This window comes from Eubalaena glacialis, chromosome 17 (assembly GCF_028564815.1).
Source record: "Eubalaena glacialis isolate mEubGla1 chromosome 17, mEubGla1.1.hap2.+ XY, whole genome shotgun sequence".
NCBI classification, from domain to species: Eukaryota; Metazoa; Chordata; class Mammalia; order Artiodactyla; family Balaenidae; genus Eubalaena; species Eubalaena glacialis.
The window spans coordinates 53,825,862-53,842,359 of record NC_083732.1 but is presented as its reverse complement, the minus strand read 5'-3'; the positions used below and the strand labels follow the sequence as shown (position 1 = coordinate 53,842,359).

Sequence of the window (16,498 nt, the reverse complement as noted above, 5' to 3'; positions counted from 1 at the left end):
TCTATATGCTGATGACTCCCAAATTTATATTGCCTCCCTGGACCTCTTCCTCTAACTTTAGACACATCCAACTACCTGCTCAACATCTCCAATCAAATGTATGATAAGCATATCAGAATTAACACACGCACAACTAACTTAGCACTGATACCCATGCCCCCTGCCTCACCCCAAAGCCCTGCTTCTCCTGCATTTTTCTTATTTCAGTAAATGTCAACTTCATCCTTACTGTTGTCTTTTTTTTCACACCCTACAGCTGAACCGTCAACTAATCCTATTGACTGTACCTTCAGGCTGTGTCCAGAATCCCACTAAGTCTCACATCCTCCACTGCTACCCTGGTTCCACCCGCTGTCATCTCTTGCCTGGGTCATTGTGGTGGCCTCCTAACTGGTCTTCTCACCGCTGCTCTTACCCTTCTTTAGCTTTCTCTCAACACAGCAGCCAGAGTGATCCTGTTAGAATATAAATCACTCCTATCATTTCTCTGCTAAAAATCCTGCAGTGGCTGCCTCTCACTCAGAGTACAAGCCAGTTACTTCCTGGTCCCACATCATCTGGTCCTCATGACTCTTCTCATCTCATCTCCTTCCTTTCCTCGCACCCTTGCTCCAGCCCTGTCCTAAGCATATTCCCCGTGTAGACCCTTCTCATCTGCTGTTTTCTCGGCCTGGAATGGTCTTCTCTCAGTCATCTCCATGGCTACCTCCTTGCCTCTCTGGTCTTTTACAAACATCACTTTCTTAAAGGGGCCTTCCCTGGCTTTTTATTTAAAAGGTCAACACCCACCCACCCATTCCTGGCATTCCCCACTCACCTTACTTTGCTCCATGGCACATCTCCTTCTAACATTTCCCTTATCTTATTTATTGTCTGTCTCTTGCCACTAGGCTGTAAGCTGCATGAGAACAGGAGCTTTGCCTGTTTATTCCCTGCTGAATTCCCAATGTCCTGAGCCATGCCTCCCTCCTGGTAGACACTTAGCCCATATTTGTGGAATGGGTGAGTTCTAATAGGAGGTCGTCTCTTCCCTCTAACTACTTCTTTCTGACTTTGTATGGAACTATTGTCTTAATTTCTATATGTGCTTGTCTGTGAAGCTAGTAGGGCATAGTAAAAAAAAAAAAGCGGTAGACAGCCGCATGCAAATCAAACTTCCCATTTGGCTCTCTCATTCAAAAGCTGTGTAACTTGAGACAAGTCACTTTGCCTCTCAGAGTTTCCTTCCTTCCTTCCTTTCTTTCGCTTATAAAATGGCAAAAGCTACCCTGCCATCATTCAGGGTTGCTGTGAAGGTTCAATAGAATAACATATGAAGTGTCATCAAGAATAAGATGCAGTTTTCACTGACCATAGCATCTGGCCTTGACTCAATGCCAGAGCTTTACATATATGACTGTCTCGTTTAATTCTCACATAGAATCAGTGAGACATGAACTTGTACAACTGAACTCATGTCACAGATGAGAAGACTGAGGTGCACCAAGAAACTAAGTGAATTACCTGAGAGCTAGTCAATGGTAAAGCCAGGCTTTGAACCCAAAAGCATTTTTATTCCATGGCCTGAATTTTCCTCATTATGTTCTACTGGCACAAAATAAATGTTTTAATGACCAAATATGGAGTGATTAAATGGATGTGACCTGAGGTGCAGCTTCTGTCTCCAGATGATTTGTTTTCTTGACTGCTAATTAATGTAGCATTTCCCTTAATGTTATTTTTTTCCCCCTCTTCAACTCAAACAGCAGAAATTCCTGTCTTCCAAAATAAAAAAGGTATTGTCAGGCATTTTTCTGTCTTTCCCTTCCTCCCTCAAAGAATGAAATGCTATCCTATGTCCCCGGAGATTTCTGTCATACAGCCTAACCAAGTCCAGATGGTTTTCTCAAGTTCAGACATCATACTTAGTAAAGTGTTTGTAGTTATCTACAGAAACAAGTTCTGGACTAAATTGCAAACACCCGCTTCCCAGATAGCTTATTCCATGCTCTTCTGCTTTGTTTGTGTTATGGCCTGTCTGTGCTAATGAATTTGTAAATGTGGTTTAATTACTGTTTACCGGAAAAATAGCTGCACACAGATCAGTCTCACTGGGAGTCTTAGCCAAAATGTTGAGGCAATTTGTTTCTAGGGCAAAAACAGCTAATAAATGAGAAGCACTTTTTAAATGTTGGGAAGGGAACTTAAGTTCGGTTTTGAAGAAACAGTTTTTTATATATCCTGGGAAACAAATCATTCTTTAAGAGAGTGGATTTAAATAACAAAGTGGCATTTTTTTCCCAAGGCCTTGCACTCTGTAATTTGCACGGAACCAAAGTATTCTAACAGTGATTTGATTGAATACCACACCAAAGGGCTATCCTCTAAAGAACTCACCAAAAGGAAAACTCAAAATTACTTGTAAATTCCATAAAATGTTTCGGAGCTCTGTAAATCCATGTATTATGTATTACCTCATGTTTCTGAATTCTTGCCTCAGGCAAATTGCCAACTTAGCAACTAAATGACAGTTTTAAAATTCTAATACAAAACAGCCTCTCCAACTTTGCTTTTTTTCCTCCAGGAGAAAAAAAAAAGGGACACAAGAGGGAAGTGAAAGTTATTGAAAGGTTCAATTTATAAATTCTGTTTGTGCTCTGCTTGGAGTTGTAGTTTAATTTTGCTCTTGCATAAAATGGTATTTGCCTGATTCTGCGTAAAGGGGCACCTTTGAAAGTAAATAAGTTCTTTCGGGCAACTGTTGGTCCTGCTAATAGGGAGGAAGCTCTGTCATGCTGCCCTTTGGGGGATGCCTGCCTCAGAGCCAGAGTGGGCCGGTTCTGCCTTCAGTGAGAACTCAGAAAACAAAAGCAATCAACTTGGCAACTAATAAAGATGTTTGTCATTTCCTGAACTGTGGATAGAACAAAGAATTTGAGCAGTGTGAGATGCAAACCCTGCCCTCAAGAAGTTTATTTTTAGTGGGGGCGACAGGTACACAGGTAATTCAATCTAAGAGATCCCAAGGCGGGGGGAGGGGGAATTGAGTGAAGGTGGTCAGCAAGTACAAACTTCCAGTTACAGTGTAAGATACATAAGTTCTGGGGATGCAATGTACAGCATGGTGACTACAGTTAACAATATTGTGTTGTATATTTGAAAGTTACTAAGAGAATAGATCTTAAAAGTTCTCATCAGAAGAAACGAATTCTGTAGCTATGCGAGGTGATGGATGTTAACTAGACTTACTGTGGTGATCATTTCCCAGTATATACATATATCAGGTCTTATGTCATATACCTCAAACTTATGTGATGCTCTTTGACAATTAGATCTCAATAAAATTAGAGGGCAGAAGAGACCCCAAGACCAAGTCTTAACTACCAAATACCTTTAGTGTCTCAAATAACCGTATGAAAGCCAGGGCCTCATCTTTGGGGCAGAAACGCTCCTTTTCCAAGAAGGTTATTCCATATTTCCACGTTGTAATTATTTATCTGTCTATCAGTCATTTCTTCATTCATTAACTCACTCAATGTTATTTGTGATGGGCCCTAGAGAGACAAAGTAACTTCAACAAGACTCCGTCTCAAGGAGCTCACCTTGCAGTGGGAGGGAGGCAGACATAAACAAACACCACAAAGTGAAAATCTCAAAGAAACTGGGAATCATTATTAAAATGGGGATGTGTTATGTTTTATATATTCTATGTTTCCAATACAAGAAAAATGTAAAATATAAGTGCACAGCCCCTTTATTAAAAGGGATTTATCTTAACCATGTTTAAATCATAAGACTTTGGACATGGGAACTAAGCTCAGATATCACCTCCTCCAAGAAGGCTTCCCTGATAGCACCCATGGCCCCTTTTGGCTTGAGTGTCCTTTCTATGTACTCTCACTGCACCGTGTCCATTACCCTGATACCATGTTTTGAATTTTTATTGTGTTGTCCTCTTACTGCCACTACCACCTCCATACATACACAACTGGGTACCCCTTAAGGAGGAGGGGACACATCTCACTCTTTGCATTCACAGCGCTAGAAACATGCCTGGTATATGGCACTCGGTTAATGTTGAATAGGTCTGTGAATGGGAAGATGATAATTACAGGTTTTTTCCCCATCTAATAAAAGTTGCCTTTATTCCCCACATTATATCAAGTTTTAAAATATGTAACATAGGGTATATATTCTTGTTTTTTGAAATGTAAATGTATTAAAATGTAAATATATTAAATGTAAATATATTAAAACATTTATTAATAGCATATTTAGTTAAGGGCGCATACGAAAAATCTAGAAGGACACACACCAAAATGCTGGCAGTGGTTATCTCTTAAGTGTTAAGATTTGAAATGATGCTAACTTTGTCTTTATGCATCACTGTGTTATTTAACTATTTTACTATGGATGTGCTACTATTATGATGAGAAAATATGAAGTTATTTGTATTTTAAAAAGGAAAATTTGGCCCATTTCATAAACCACAATCATAGGACATAAACAACTTTATGAAACATCATCTTTACCATCTAACCCAATGTTGACAGTGATTTGACTTTGTGGATTTAAATAACTGACCAAGCTTGGTGGCATTTAATGGAATTAGATGGGTTTCTGTTTTCCTTACTCATGTCTGTGTTTGTAATACTCAGAAGGTACCCAAGCACTTTATTTGCAGTTGTCTAAAACGTGCTAAGTTATCTCTTTTGCTCGCTCTCTTTTGTTCCTTTCCTTTAATTCTCCCTGCTAATACTTGGATTGGGTGTTAGAACCCCAGTCTTTTTAAAGCCAGGCTTAACCTCTTGCAAATAGATAAGGCAGAACTAAGTAACCAATTAATTCTCTCTCTCTCTCTTTCTTTCTCTCTCTTTTTCATTATAAATCTCCTGTTTTTAGGGTGGCTCTGTGTAGAAGAAATATCAGTTTTCTGGTCCGTGATAGTTCTGCTGTGCATCTTCTGCCTGCCCGTCTTTCAACATTTTGTTTCGCTGACCACAATGTTGGAAAACCCTAGACAATGTTATTGGACTAACAGTTTATTTCTTTTTCCCAAAGGAACAATCACAGATTGTAAAATGTGCCTCTAAAGAACAGGTTTAAAAAACTATATATACTGTATTCTTTTTTATCTGCAGCTGAATTCTTGCTGCCAAGATGGGGAAACAGAACAGCAAGCTGCGCCCAGAGGTCATGCAGGACTTGCTGGAAAGCACAGATTTTACAGAGCACGAGATCCAGGAATGGTATAAAGGCTTCTTGAGAGACTGCCCCAGTGGACATTTGTCAATGGAGGAGTTTAAGAAAATTTACGGGAACTTTTTCCCTTATGGGGATGCTTCCAAATTTGCAGAGCACGTCTTTCGCACCTTCGATGCCAACGGAGATGGGACAATAGACTTTAGAGAATTTATCATAGCCCTGAGCGTAACGTCAAGGGGGAAGCTGGAGCAGAAGCTGAAATGGGCCTTCAGCATGTATGACCTGGATGGAAATGGCTACATCAGCAAGGCAGAAATGCTCGAGATTGTGCAGGTACGTGGACCTTGCCCTTGCCCTTTACAAAGAGAAGAGTGTGAGTCACAGTAAGAATTGGGAAGTCCACAGTATAGCTTAGTGGAGAGATTGCAAACGGGTGGTCCGCCTGGGCACTGATTTGGCCTAGCCAGTGTCTTTGAAAATGTGGAACCCATATACAAAACAGGGAGATTACACATAAACATGCAGATTGGCTAGCATCTCTTGGAAACTCAGGAGCTCTGGCCACACTGGGCCTACATTCTTGCCTGGCATAGGTGCCCTGGGGCTTTGTGGTGACCCCTCCCTACAGAGGGACCTGCACTCTTCAGCTGGTCATGCTCACTGTGGCCACTCCATCTACTCAGTGCAATGACCTGCCTGGACCTAGAGCCTGGAGTGATGTTTAATCATCAAACTCTGACCTGGGTTCAAATCCTGCCTCTTTCAGTCACTACCTCTGTGACTTTAACCCAAGCGAGCCTCAGTGTCCGTATCTGTAAAATGGAACTATCAGCAGTGCCCACTGCTGTGGGATTGTTTTAAGATTAGACTGACTCTCCGTGTTCAATGCTTAGCACAGCGCCAGCCTTATAGAAAAGCTCATCATCACTGCCATCACTAATTTCCAACTTTATTAGACACTTGAATAAAAGTAGGGATCTCTAATCTAGCTTCTATCTCATCAGAGATACAAACAGTGCAGAATCAAGGCCTCCATCATTTTAATAGGAAGCACTCCATTTTGTTTCCCCAAATCACTCACCCAGAGTAAATTTCCCAAACAGAACAGGAAAAGGGGTCGTTTTTCCTTTCACCACCCCCTCTTCTTTGAAAGTCCACACTCAGGCCTTGTCACTGTCCCAAGAAGCTGTGTGCCTTTGTGGGGATTCTCACTGTTTGGTTCTAGCTGGTCTGCACCATTTAGGAGAATGCATGTTTGCAGATGCTACAATCGCTTCAGAGGCGGCACTGTCTTTTAGGTGTCTGGGAAAATACCTGTTAGAAAGTGATAAGATGGAGGCAGGCTGTGGGCCAGCAGAATCATACACAAATTAAGGCTCTATTTGTTAAAGTAAGTGAAACTGCAGCTTGATTACAAGTGTCAGCACATAAATTCCTTGCTGAACTTCTGTCCCTCCAAGACTCAGAAATTCAAGCCATTTAATGTAAAATGCAAATTCATGATGTTCACCTGCAAATACTAATAAGTGGTCAGGGTGAAGATCGGGGTCCAAACAAGTTTATAATGAGGCTTGTCAATGAATGGAGGGTGGAACTCCATAAATTTTCTAGTTTTTCTTCTTTATTGTTGCTTCCTATGGTTTAATTTTGGTATCCACAGAATATTGTTGGTGGTAACAGACTAGAATCCTTTTGTTTTTCCTGGCATTGGTAGGAAGGATTCTATTGTGGACTCTGTAACACTGAAATACACGGTATTGGTTTCCTCTTGCTGCTGTAACAAAGGGCCATAACCTTAGTGGCTTAAAACAACACACATTTATTGTCTTACAGTTCTGGAGGTCAGAGATCTGAAATCGGTTTCGCTGGGCTAAAATCAAGGTGTCCGCAGCTTGCATTCTGTCTGGAGGTTTTAGAGGAAAATCTGTTTCCTTGCCTTTCCTACTTTTTGAAACATTCCTTAGCTTGTAGCCCTTTATATCCATCTTCAAAGCCAGCAACAGTGGATTGAGTTCTTCTCACGTTGCCATTCCCCTGGGTATCTCATTCTGCTTCTCCCTTCCACTCATAAAGACCCCTGTGAGTACACTAGGACAACCCAGATAATTCAGAATGACCCCCCAGCTCAAGATCTTTAACATAATTACATCTGCAAAGTCCCTTTTACTGTGTAAGGTAACGTATTCACAGGTTTCCGGGATCAGGACATGCACATCTTGGGGGGGCCGTTATTCAGTCTACCACATATGTCCAAACGCAGTTATGTTCCTTCTTCCAAAAAATAATTTTGTGCTATATCAACATCTGGGTGGAAAAGCAAAACCATATGCAGATTTATTTTTAGAGTCTTACACAAACATTTTCACATTCATGTGTTTGTTTTTTTTAAGTGACAAACTTAGGAACATGATTTAGGCCCAATATTTTATTATTGGCATCAAAACCGTCTCTCATGAGTCTTAAGCCAGATCACAATTCTGACGTTTCTCCCGTAACGGCAGATCCTCTCCTGGGGTGGGGAGGGGGGCAGGTGGGAGGGCCCTAGTCTCAGCCCCCCGGCTGCAAGAGAAAGGAGAATCCTTCCTGCCCCACACAGTTCTCTGTCCCTGAGCCCAGCCAGAGGCAGGTCTGAACACCCACACCCAGCCCAGCGCAGCCTGTGTTTCAGGAAGCGGGCAGCGAGCATGTGAGTAGCGTTGCGCATTGAACCACGAGTGCTCAGATGCTCTCTGGGATCTTGGGGGTGAGGGAACATGAACTTAGGGATCCATCAACAGGACCGCAGGGAGAGAATGCAGGAAGAACAGGGAGTGAAACTGACCCCCTTCTGTCCTCAGAAAGTAACTAGGACCCTTGAAAGAACACGTTTTAACTACAGGACTGTCATTGGGTAGGAGTACATAATCTGTGTTGCTTTACTCTTATGATTGAATGAAAATCACAGGCTTAGACAAAAATTGATCACCTGGATCCAAAACAAAGATGAAGAGGGAGTCAAGGGAAGAATTGGCATGTGAGAGCGGTTGTCTTGAGCAAAGCAGGTCAATATCACCTTGCCCCTCTCCTTTTTCAATCTCCTTTTCCTTCTCTTCCTCGGGTAAGTTATTTAACCTTTCTGTGCATTGTTCTCATGATTTGTGAACTGGACCAATCATAGCACCTGCCTCAAGAGTGACCGTACGGGTTAAACAGTTATTACAAGTAGAGTACCTAGAACAGTGCCTCTCATGGGGTATCCTTCAGTAAATGTTGACTACTATTATTCTATAGAAGTTTCTGGAGCTGAGACAGGCTGTTTCCCTGCAAAATAAAGGGAGGTCATTTCCCATTCAAAGGACAAAGTAATAGAGTCTCCCATTAAGTTTTAAGTTAAGTTTACCTAGTCATATAAATGTATGTTCACAAAACAAAGGGAGGTAACCCAGCTAAACCTCCAATTGGTGGAACTCACAGAAGAGATACTCTTGTGCAGATGACTTTAGGAGTTCCCAGGCTTCTTCAGCTGTTGTCTTTCCCACCAAACACCATCCCAGCTGGGAATAAGCTAAAACTTCTGGGCTGCTCTGATGCTTACGGGATTTAAGTAACAGAAAGATCATCTTTCCAGGAGAGAATGTGGTTGGCACCAGGAATTCCCCAACTCCGAGCTGTTGCCCTGAGCCCATAGGTGCGCTTCATGCATCGGGACTTTTGGGGCACAGCCTGTCTGGACTTGTTCTCAAGTCCTGCTAGAGACTTTCGGAAAGGAATATATAGGCTAACACAGTGTTACCTTTAGCAGTTCTCAGGGAACTCACTTTAATGACCAGGTTGCAATAATTTCTAGTTAGCATATTCATTCCTTGGATGGTAATGATTGCTTTAAAGTAGTTGGTGTTCAAATACGTGTTGTCTTGGAATCAGACTCTCCCTCCTAGTTGTGATTCAAGGTTAATTAGCACTTTTGGTAAGGCAGAGTGAACTTCATAACACCCTTAGTCTACATTTTCACACCCTTTGAATGAATGAAAACTAAAGGAAGGAGGTTGGGCTTATGCTGGCAGCCCATCACAGAAGACTTCATTTTTGTTTGTTTGTTTCTTTTAGCAATATGGGAATTTTTTTTCCTGATTCACTCATCAGAATAAGGCATATGTATCCATACAGCAACCAGATGAAGAGGAAGGGAGACTATAGTGTTAGCCATGCAAAGGTTTGCTGTCCACAAACACCAAACAGATGAAGAGGAAGGGAGACTATAGTGTTAGCCATGCAAAGGTTTGCTGTCCACAAACACCAAACAGACTCACAAATTAATCTGACCTGGTCTCAAGAGCACCACCTGTGACCAGTTCAGACAACCAGCTTGTGCGTATTTGTGCCGTGAGGGATCAAAATCAGGACCAGAAAGACTTGGTTACATTCTTTCCAAAGCCACTTCCTGAGTGGCATTTTTTTCTCCCAAAGATCTTTCTAAATTGGTGTTGTAGACACTATGTCACTCGTAATATGTGCCTTGGAGACCTGAAACGCTGTGCTCTTCTGATGGGGAAAGAAAAGGCGGGGGGCGGGTGGTGTTGTGGTGAAAGCTTCTGGTCCATCGTGATATGGCCCCTGGGAATTCAGCTGCAAACTCTTGCCTAATTCTGTTATGAGTGCGGACCACAGATGTTACTCTAGAATGCAACTTCGATTTCTCTCCCGGAGAAAATTCTTTAAAGCAGTTGCCCAGGTTAGTGACTTTCTCTAAGAACTAACTTTAGTGTTTGTTTATCAGTTGTGTTTGGCTTATCCCTTTCTTATCAGGGGATTAATCTTATCGTGACAAGCCACATTATAGTTTAAGAGTTGAAGTTAGGCATCTGGCAACACAAGTGAGTGCCTGCTACCCAAAGGCCCCCCACTTGGCTGTGCCCTCCAGGTCTCCTTTGTGGACTCCTCTGCCTTCTGCTGTTTCCTAAACAAGGATATTCCCAAGCAGAGTTCCAGCCTCAGCGCTCTTTCCCTTTCATTAGTTCTGGGAAGTCATCTTCTCAGTGCTTGTACGGGCCAGGCATAGTGTTAAGTGTTTTCCACACTGTATTAGTTTCCTAGGGTTGCTATAACAAATTACCATAAACTGGGCAGTTTCAAACAACAAAAATTTATTCTATCACAGTTCCAGAGGCCAGAAGTCCAGAGTCAAGGTGTGGGCAAGGCTGGTTCCTTCCAGAGACTCCTGGGGGGATCTGCTCCATGCCTGTCTCCTAGCTTCTGGTGGTGGCTGGCGATCCTTGGTGTTTTGGGCCCGCATCTCTCCTGTCATCATGTGACATTTTCCCTGTGTGACTGTGTCCAAATTTCCTTCTTCTTATTCGAACACATCATTGGATTAGGGCCTGCCCAAATCCAGTATGATCTCATTTTAACTTGATTACGTCCGCAAAGACCCTATTTCCAAATAAGGTCACATTCACAGGTTCTGGGTGAACATGAATTTTTGCAGGACATTAGTCAACCTGGTACATGTGCATTATCTCGTTTAATCCTCACAATAACCTTATTAGCCCCATTTTATGGATGAAGAAACAGAGTACTTCCAGATCTTCACCTCTACTATGTCCAGCTGTTAATGGACACCTCCACTAAGATATTGATTGCACTGGTACCTCACAGTCAAACATTCCAAAAACAAACTCAGTATTGCCCCCCAAAATGTGAAGTCCTAAACCACAGCAGCTCCAGAATGTCTTTTTAGGAGAGTGAATGGGATCTTTGGAAGGGGCTGTTGGAAGCAACCTTTGCAGAGCACTTTATATAAAATTGAAACAAATAGTAATTGCCCATATCTAAAAATGATGGGTACCACCACTTACCGGAAACAAGACAGTGGCTGAGGAATGGGCAAGAATGATAAATTTAGAAAAATATGAAGGAGGCAGATTTGATAGGTCTAGTTGACTGCCTGCATGTGGAGACGGGTGGTAGAGCTGTATTAAAGATGTCTTTGACTTGATTACAGGATGGTGGATGGTAGGACTGTTTACCAAGAAACAAACAAACAAACAAACATGAGTGGGGGCAGGGGCCTGGGCAATAATGAGTTTCAAGTAAAATCTTATGTGAAAACTAATATAAGAACGGAGCTGCTTTGGTTGAAAAAAGGGGTAGGGCCCTTATTCTCCCCCCATCCTCTCCCTGCCTGTGAAAGTATCTACAGCACTTTGGGAGAACATTATGGATTTACTGACTTACTGTATTCTTCTAGCTCTAAACAAGAAAGTGCTTTTGCTGTTATACATAGATATTGATCCCATTTTAAGAGTATTTCCAAGAAAGATTCTCATGGCCTCTCTCTACCCTCCTTTCCTGGTATGTAATATCCTTCTAAGCAGGATGCTTTTCTTTTATCGATAATCTAAGAACAACCCTATACTGCTTAACTTCTTTTACCCTTGGTGGGTTGTCATGGGGCCTTGGGTGTCCTGTTGGAAGACCCTACATCTTCTGGTGAAAAGCCAGTCTGGTTTCCTTCAGAGAGAAGAGCGAACTTTAGCTCTTGGAATTGTGCCTGCCCTCAGTTAACCCCACAACCTTTATCAGTTCAGACATGAGCCCTTCCTTTCCAACATTCCGAGAGGTGGTTCATTCAGAGGGAAAAAGAAAAATCACATATATATATATGTCAAGAGGAAGCTGGTAATTCCCCTGGCCGCAGGTGGTGCTGTCCTGAGCCTGCCTAGGGCAGAACCAGCGTTGGGTTCCTGGGTGTCCCATAGCGTTGTATTTACCCAGAGACAAGAATAGGGCTCTTCAAGTTTAATTAAAAACAGGATGTCCCTGCTGGGCCTCTCATTGACATTGCTAAAAATAAAGTAGGGAAGTAGCCTGGCCTCTCCATGGTTTAATCCCATTAAATTTGGGGGAGGGGTGTGGGGAACTGGAGCTAATAAAAGACACGATTTGTTTCAGATTGCTGTCTGGAGTTGGGTCTTTTCTCTCCCTGCGCTGTGGAGTCCCAGGTCTAATACAATCAATGCTGGCTTGCTGAGGCCATGAGAGAGGGGCAAAGGGACAGATGATTCCCCACTGAGGTTTTGCAGGGCTGTCACCCACTTACTCACATTGGGACCCCTGGGGCTTGTCACCTCATCTCTTTGCTCACTGCTCTAGTACCACCCATGTTCATAGACCTGGTTTTGTGAATAATCCACTAATCCCTTTCTGTGAGCTGATGCACATTAAAAACAAACAAACAAACAAAAACAATCTAGTCTGAGTGCTATGAAAGAGCCATCTGGAAACGTGAGCGTCTTAAAGGTGCCCGCACTTCCTCCTCAACCCCTCAGTATACTCAGACATTGCATCTCTTACCCAGTTCCAGAAGCCTCGTTTGCAAATATCCTCATATAAGGGGATCCTGACTTTCTTCATTTTTGTTTTGTTTTTATTTATGGGTATTTTTGTTTTTTGGTTTTTTTGAACTAACCTATCCTCATTTCTCTGCCCCAGCCCTATTCCTTTAGCCTAACAGCTAAAGACTAAACCCCTGAAGACTTTCTGTTGAGTGTAAGAGCCTTGTTTTCAAACACACATTTCATCTGTTTGCTTGGTCTTTCGTTCATTTGTTCAACCAGAGTATTAAGAGAATAACCCCTAGATTATTACACAGTTGACTTCCCTTCAGAATCCCAAGAAGGAGAATTTCATGAACCTCAACTCTTAGAGGCTGAGAGTTCCAAGGAGTGTTCCAGACCAGTGGGTTTTACTTGCTACTATGGGACCTTACCGAGGCCAGAACAGATTTGGGGAAGGAACGACACAGCCCCAAAGAAGATTGATTACACAGCATCCTTAAGACTTCCAGCAAAAGTAAACTTATTATTTGTCCATAAATGCCCCTCCCACATCACCTCTACAACTCCTGAAATGTACCAGCTCTTACACCTTTAAAGAGGTGTACTTGTGATTTAGTGGGACACTGATATCTAGATACTGTTTTGTTGTTGTTCTAAGATTCCTGGGCTTATGAATTCACAAAATATTTAGATTGTGTAAGTCTGTAATCCGTGTGAGGGGTGTGTGTGTGTGTTCATCAGTTGGTGCCCCCGATTCCTCTTTGAGTCAAGGGTTACAGAAAAGCTTCCATGTTGGAGCAAAGAAAGCTGAGGAGAGGGTGCTAGACCTCAAAACATAGGTGGTATGGAGAGTCTCCTGCTTTCCACTCTTGTTACTAAATATTCATGTGGCCCTGAAAGTTCAGCACCTCTGTTTCCCATTTGTAAAAAAGTCTCTAACTCTATGGCCTTTTCTAGCTCCCCCAAGGAGTCAGGTGTCCCCAGCGGCTTGGTGCATGGCACTATAACCCCGGCACAGATGGTAGTGTAGTCCTGGGCTGGAGGGGACAGCAATAGGGATACAGGAGGAGGACAGAGTATGGCTCACCTCTCGCCTCTGGAGCACACTTCAGTGAGCATCTCTTGGGACAGCTGACTGTGGCCAAGCTTACTTTTACCCCAGTGACACCCATCACCCCAGACAGAGCCATGACTCCCAGTTTGCCCTTCCTCCCAGACAGAATCACTGTGGAGGCAGCTTCAGTTCAGCGAGGGCTCTGGGTGGGTTCAAGTCAGACTCGGGGAGCCTGGCCTGAGGGGTCCCTATGGGGTGGGATCAGCCCAAGAGTCAACACACTGGGTGAGTCCATTTTTTACTCCTCTTTTATCAACGGAGATTATAATATTTACCCCCATTTCGCCAGAATATTTTAGGAACTTGAGGCAGAGTTGATCCTGAACAAGACTGTAAAACGGAGAAGTTAAGCCTTTATCTCTTTTTGCAACCCTTTTTGTTTCCACATTTCCCCTTTGGAGACTACTTTCTTTCAGCTGCCTTCCTTTCTCTCCTCCCACTACATCCCAAGTTCCAGAACTTTCCAGATTTCTCCGCCCACCCTCTGGCAAAATCTACTTTTTCTAAAACTCCTTCCCAGGGCTAATTTTCCCAAAGTGAATCTGAGTACCAGAACCATGGTCTGGAGATAAAAACAATGACTTTACATTATGCTTCCAAAATAAAAACAACATTTGACAGCTGAGGCCTTCCATGCGCTTACTGGGTACCACGGGGGGTCCATAGGTGGTAGAGGAGATAGTTTCAGTACTGTTCACAAAACCTTTTCAGTAGAACCCTGTTTTGCCCATCAGATTTCTGATGTACCCAGTTTATCTCAAGCTGAGATTGTATACTTATTTCATCCAAAACTTGGATGGCAGATTGTTCCCATCCCGGGGATACTTGGCAGCTTGCTGAGAAGGAATGTGAGACGATTGCCACATACAAGGGGAAAGAGCACTGGGATGGATTGGTAATGTCTGCCCAGGAGAAGAGGAGGGCAGGCCCTTACAGACCATCAGTGTTTGTCACCCTTGAGGGACCCAGGGAGAGACCACAGTAGACCCTGACCTGTCTCTGGCCTGAGGAATGTCCCCTACAGCCTGAGAGCGGGGACCTCAAAACAGCAGCAGCAGCACACAGGAACCTCATTAGAAATGCGGACTCTCAAGCCCCCCATCTCCCCAGCCCACCCTACTCAGTCAGCTTCAGCGTTTTCACAAGATTCCCAGGGGATTCAAAAGCACAGTAAAGTTAGAGACACGGGGGGCCTAGTGGATCTTCCTGCCAGTTGTCGCTTCTGAAGGTTCTTACCGCTGGACAAGCTCTGCTGGCCTGGCTGCTCTCACCAGCAACTGCACGTCTCTCTTCTACGACAACAGATGGTCAGGAACAGAGCCGCCTCTCTGTGTGATGGGAGGCATTCCCTTCAACCCCGTATTTGGGAGGTTTAATAATAGGGCCATTGTGTGTGAAACCAAACCATGTTTCTGTCTCACGCCATGTTGCTTCTGTCCCCAGGCAATCTATAAGATGGTCTCCTCTGTCATGAAAATGCCTGAAGATGAGTCGACCCCAGAGAAGAGGACAGAAAAGATCTTCCGCCAGATGGACACCAATAGAGATGGTAGGAGGCCATGGCTGCTTTGCTTTGCTTTGCTTTGCTTTGCTTTGCTTTGCTCAGAGGGGGGTTGCTGCTGGAGGGGCTGGGGTGTCCGGGCAGGGAAATTCCACTCGAGGACAAGATACTGGCCATAAGGACCTGGCTCAAGGCCCTTTGTGAAAGTGGCTTATCCTGCTTGCCCCCTGTAGGGGGAAGATGGAGGCTGGATCCTGCAGGCCAGCGAATCAGAAAGTGGGGAGGGGCTTGTTATCCACCCAGACCCTAGTAGCTTTCATCCCAGCCTGCCCAGGGGGTTTTGTTGGGGTTTCGTACGCATGCTCCAAGGTGTTGGGTTTCCTGGAGCCAAGTGGGACCCCTCAGCTGTTGGCGGGTGAGGTGGCCAGCAGATTCCACCCTGAGGGAGCCACCCACAATTCAAATCCAACAAGGGGATGCAAAGCAAACCAAAATGAAAGGAGAGATGGATTTCAAACTCAAGAACAGTGGATTTTAGATGTTGGATTGCCAGACAGAATACAGGAGGCACAATTAAATTTAATTTTTGGATAAATAACAAATGACTTTTCAGTATAAGTTTGCCCTATTCAATATTTGGGACATACTTAAAAAATCGTTGTTTATTTGAAATTGAAAGTTAGCTGGGCATCCTGTATTTTATTTGCTAAATCTGGCAACCCTAGTTAGATGTGATATCTGAGTTTGAAGTGCTAACACAGAGCTTGGTCCATAATAAGCCCTGAGTCATCTATAGTCCTTGCTTTTATTTCCAGCTTGCCTGTTCTGCTGGGCATCCCCAGCAATTCTTGTCAATGATGAGCAAATGCAGTCATATACCCCCGACGGAAGGCTTTGTCGCAGAGCGAGCCTCAGGTTCTATCCCTATGCCCTCTGGGGCACCAGCTGCCTGAGAATCCGGGTTTGCAGGGTACAGGCCAATCTGTTTGCTTTGTTTCTCCAGAAAGGTGCCATTACATCCTGTTTCTCTATGTGCCTTGATTCACAGCGAATAGTTTGTTTTGCAAAGACTAAACAAACGGGATTCTTTTAATAGAATAATGAACTCGCTGACATTAAACTGCCCATTTTGCTGATGCTCCAGGGGAGCACAGGTGGGCTTGTGTCCTGCCCGAGGCCCAGCCTCCTCTTCAGAATAGGGCTGAAAGATGGGAGAAGATCCAAACACTGCAGGATCGAACCCTCACTGCGGAGAAATGAGAGCCTCTGCTCTGGGACTCGGCCACAATGGGGTCACAGAGCCCTGACGGGGTCAGCATTCCCCAAATGCATCTCTCTCGTTGCTAAAAGCCCTGTGCTTTCCTAAGGGAAAGCGTTGGGTTT

At 43.7% G+C, this 16,498-nt stretch overlaps 1 protein-coding gene across 5 annotated transcripts in view; it reads left to right on the top strand.

Moving 5' to 3' along the window:
- The window catches only part of NCALD (neurocalcin delta), a 439,751-nt gene that overhangs the window by 419,491 nt on the left and 3,762 nt on the right, over positions 1-16,498 (top strand). For all 5 annotated transcript variants that reach the window (XM_061171579.1, XM_061171578.1, XM_061171576.1 and 2 more), the window contains 2 exons: positions 5,121-5,517; positions 15,058-15,163. In XM_061171579.1, the coding sequence (XP_061027562.1) occupies positions 5,140-5,517; positions 15,058-15,163 (484 nt within the window). In that variant the 5' untranslated portion in view covers positions 5,121-5,139. The remainder of the gene's footprint in view (positions 1-5,120; positions 5,518-15,057; positions 15,164-16,498) is intronic.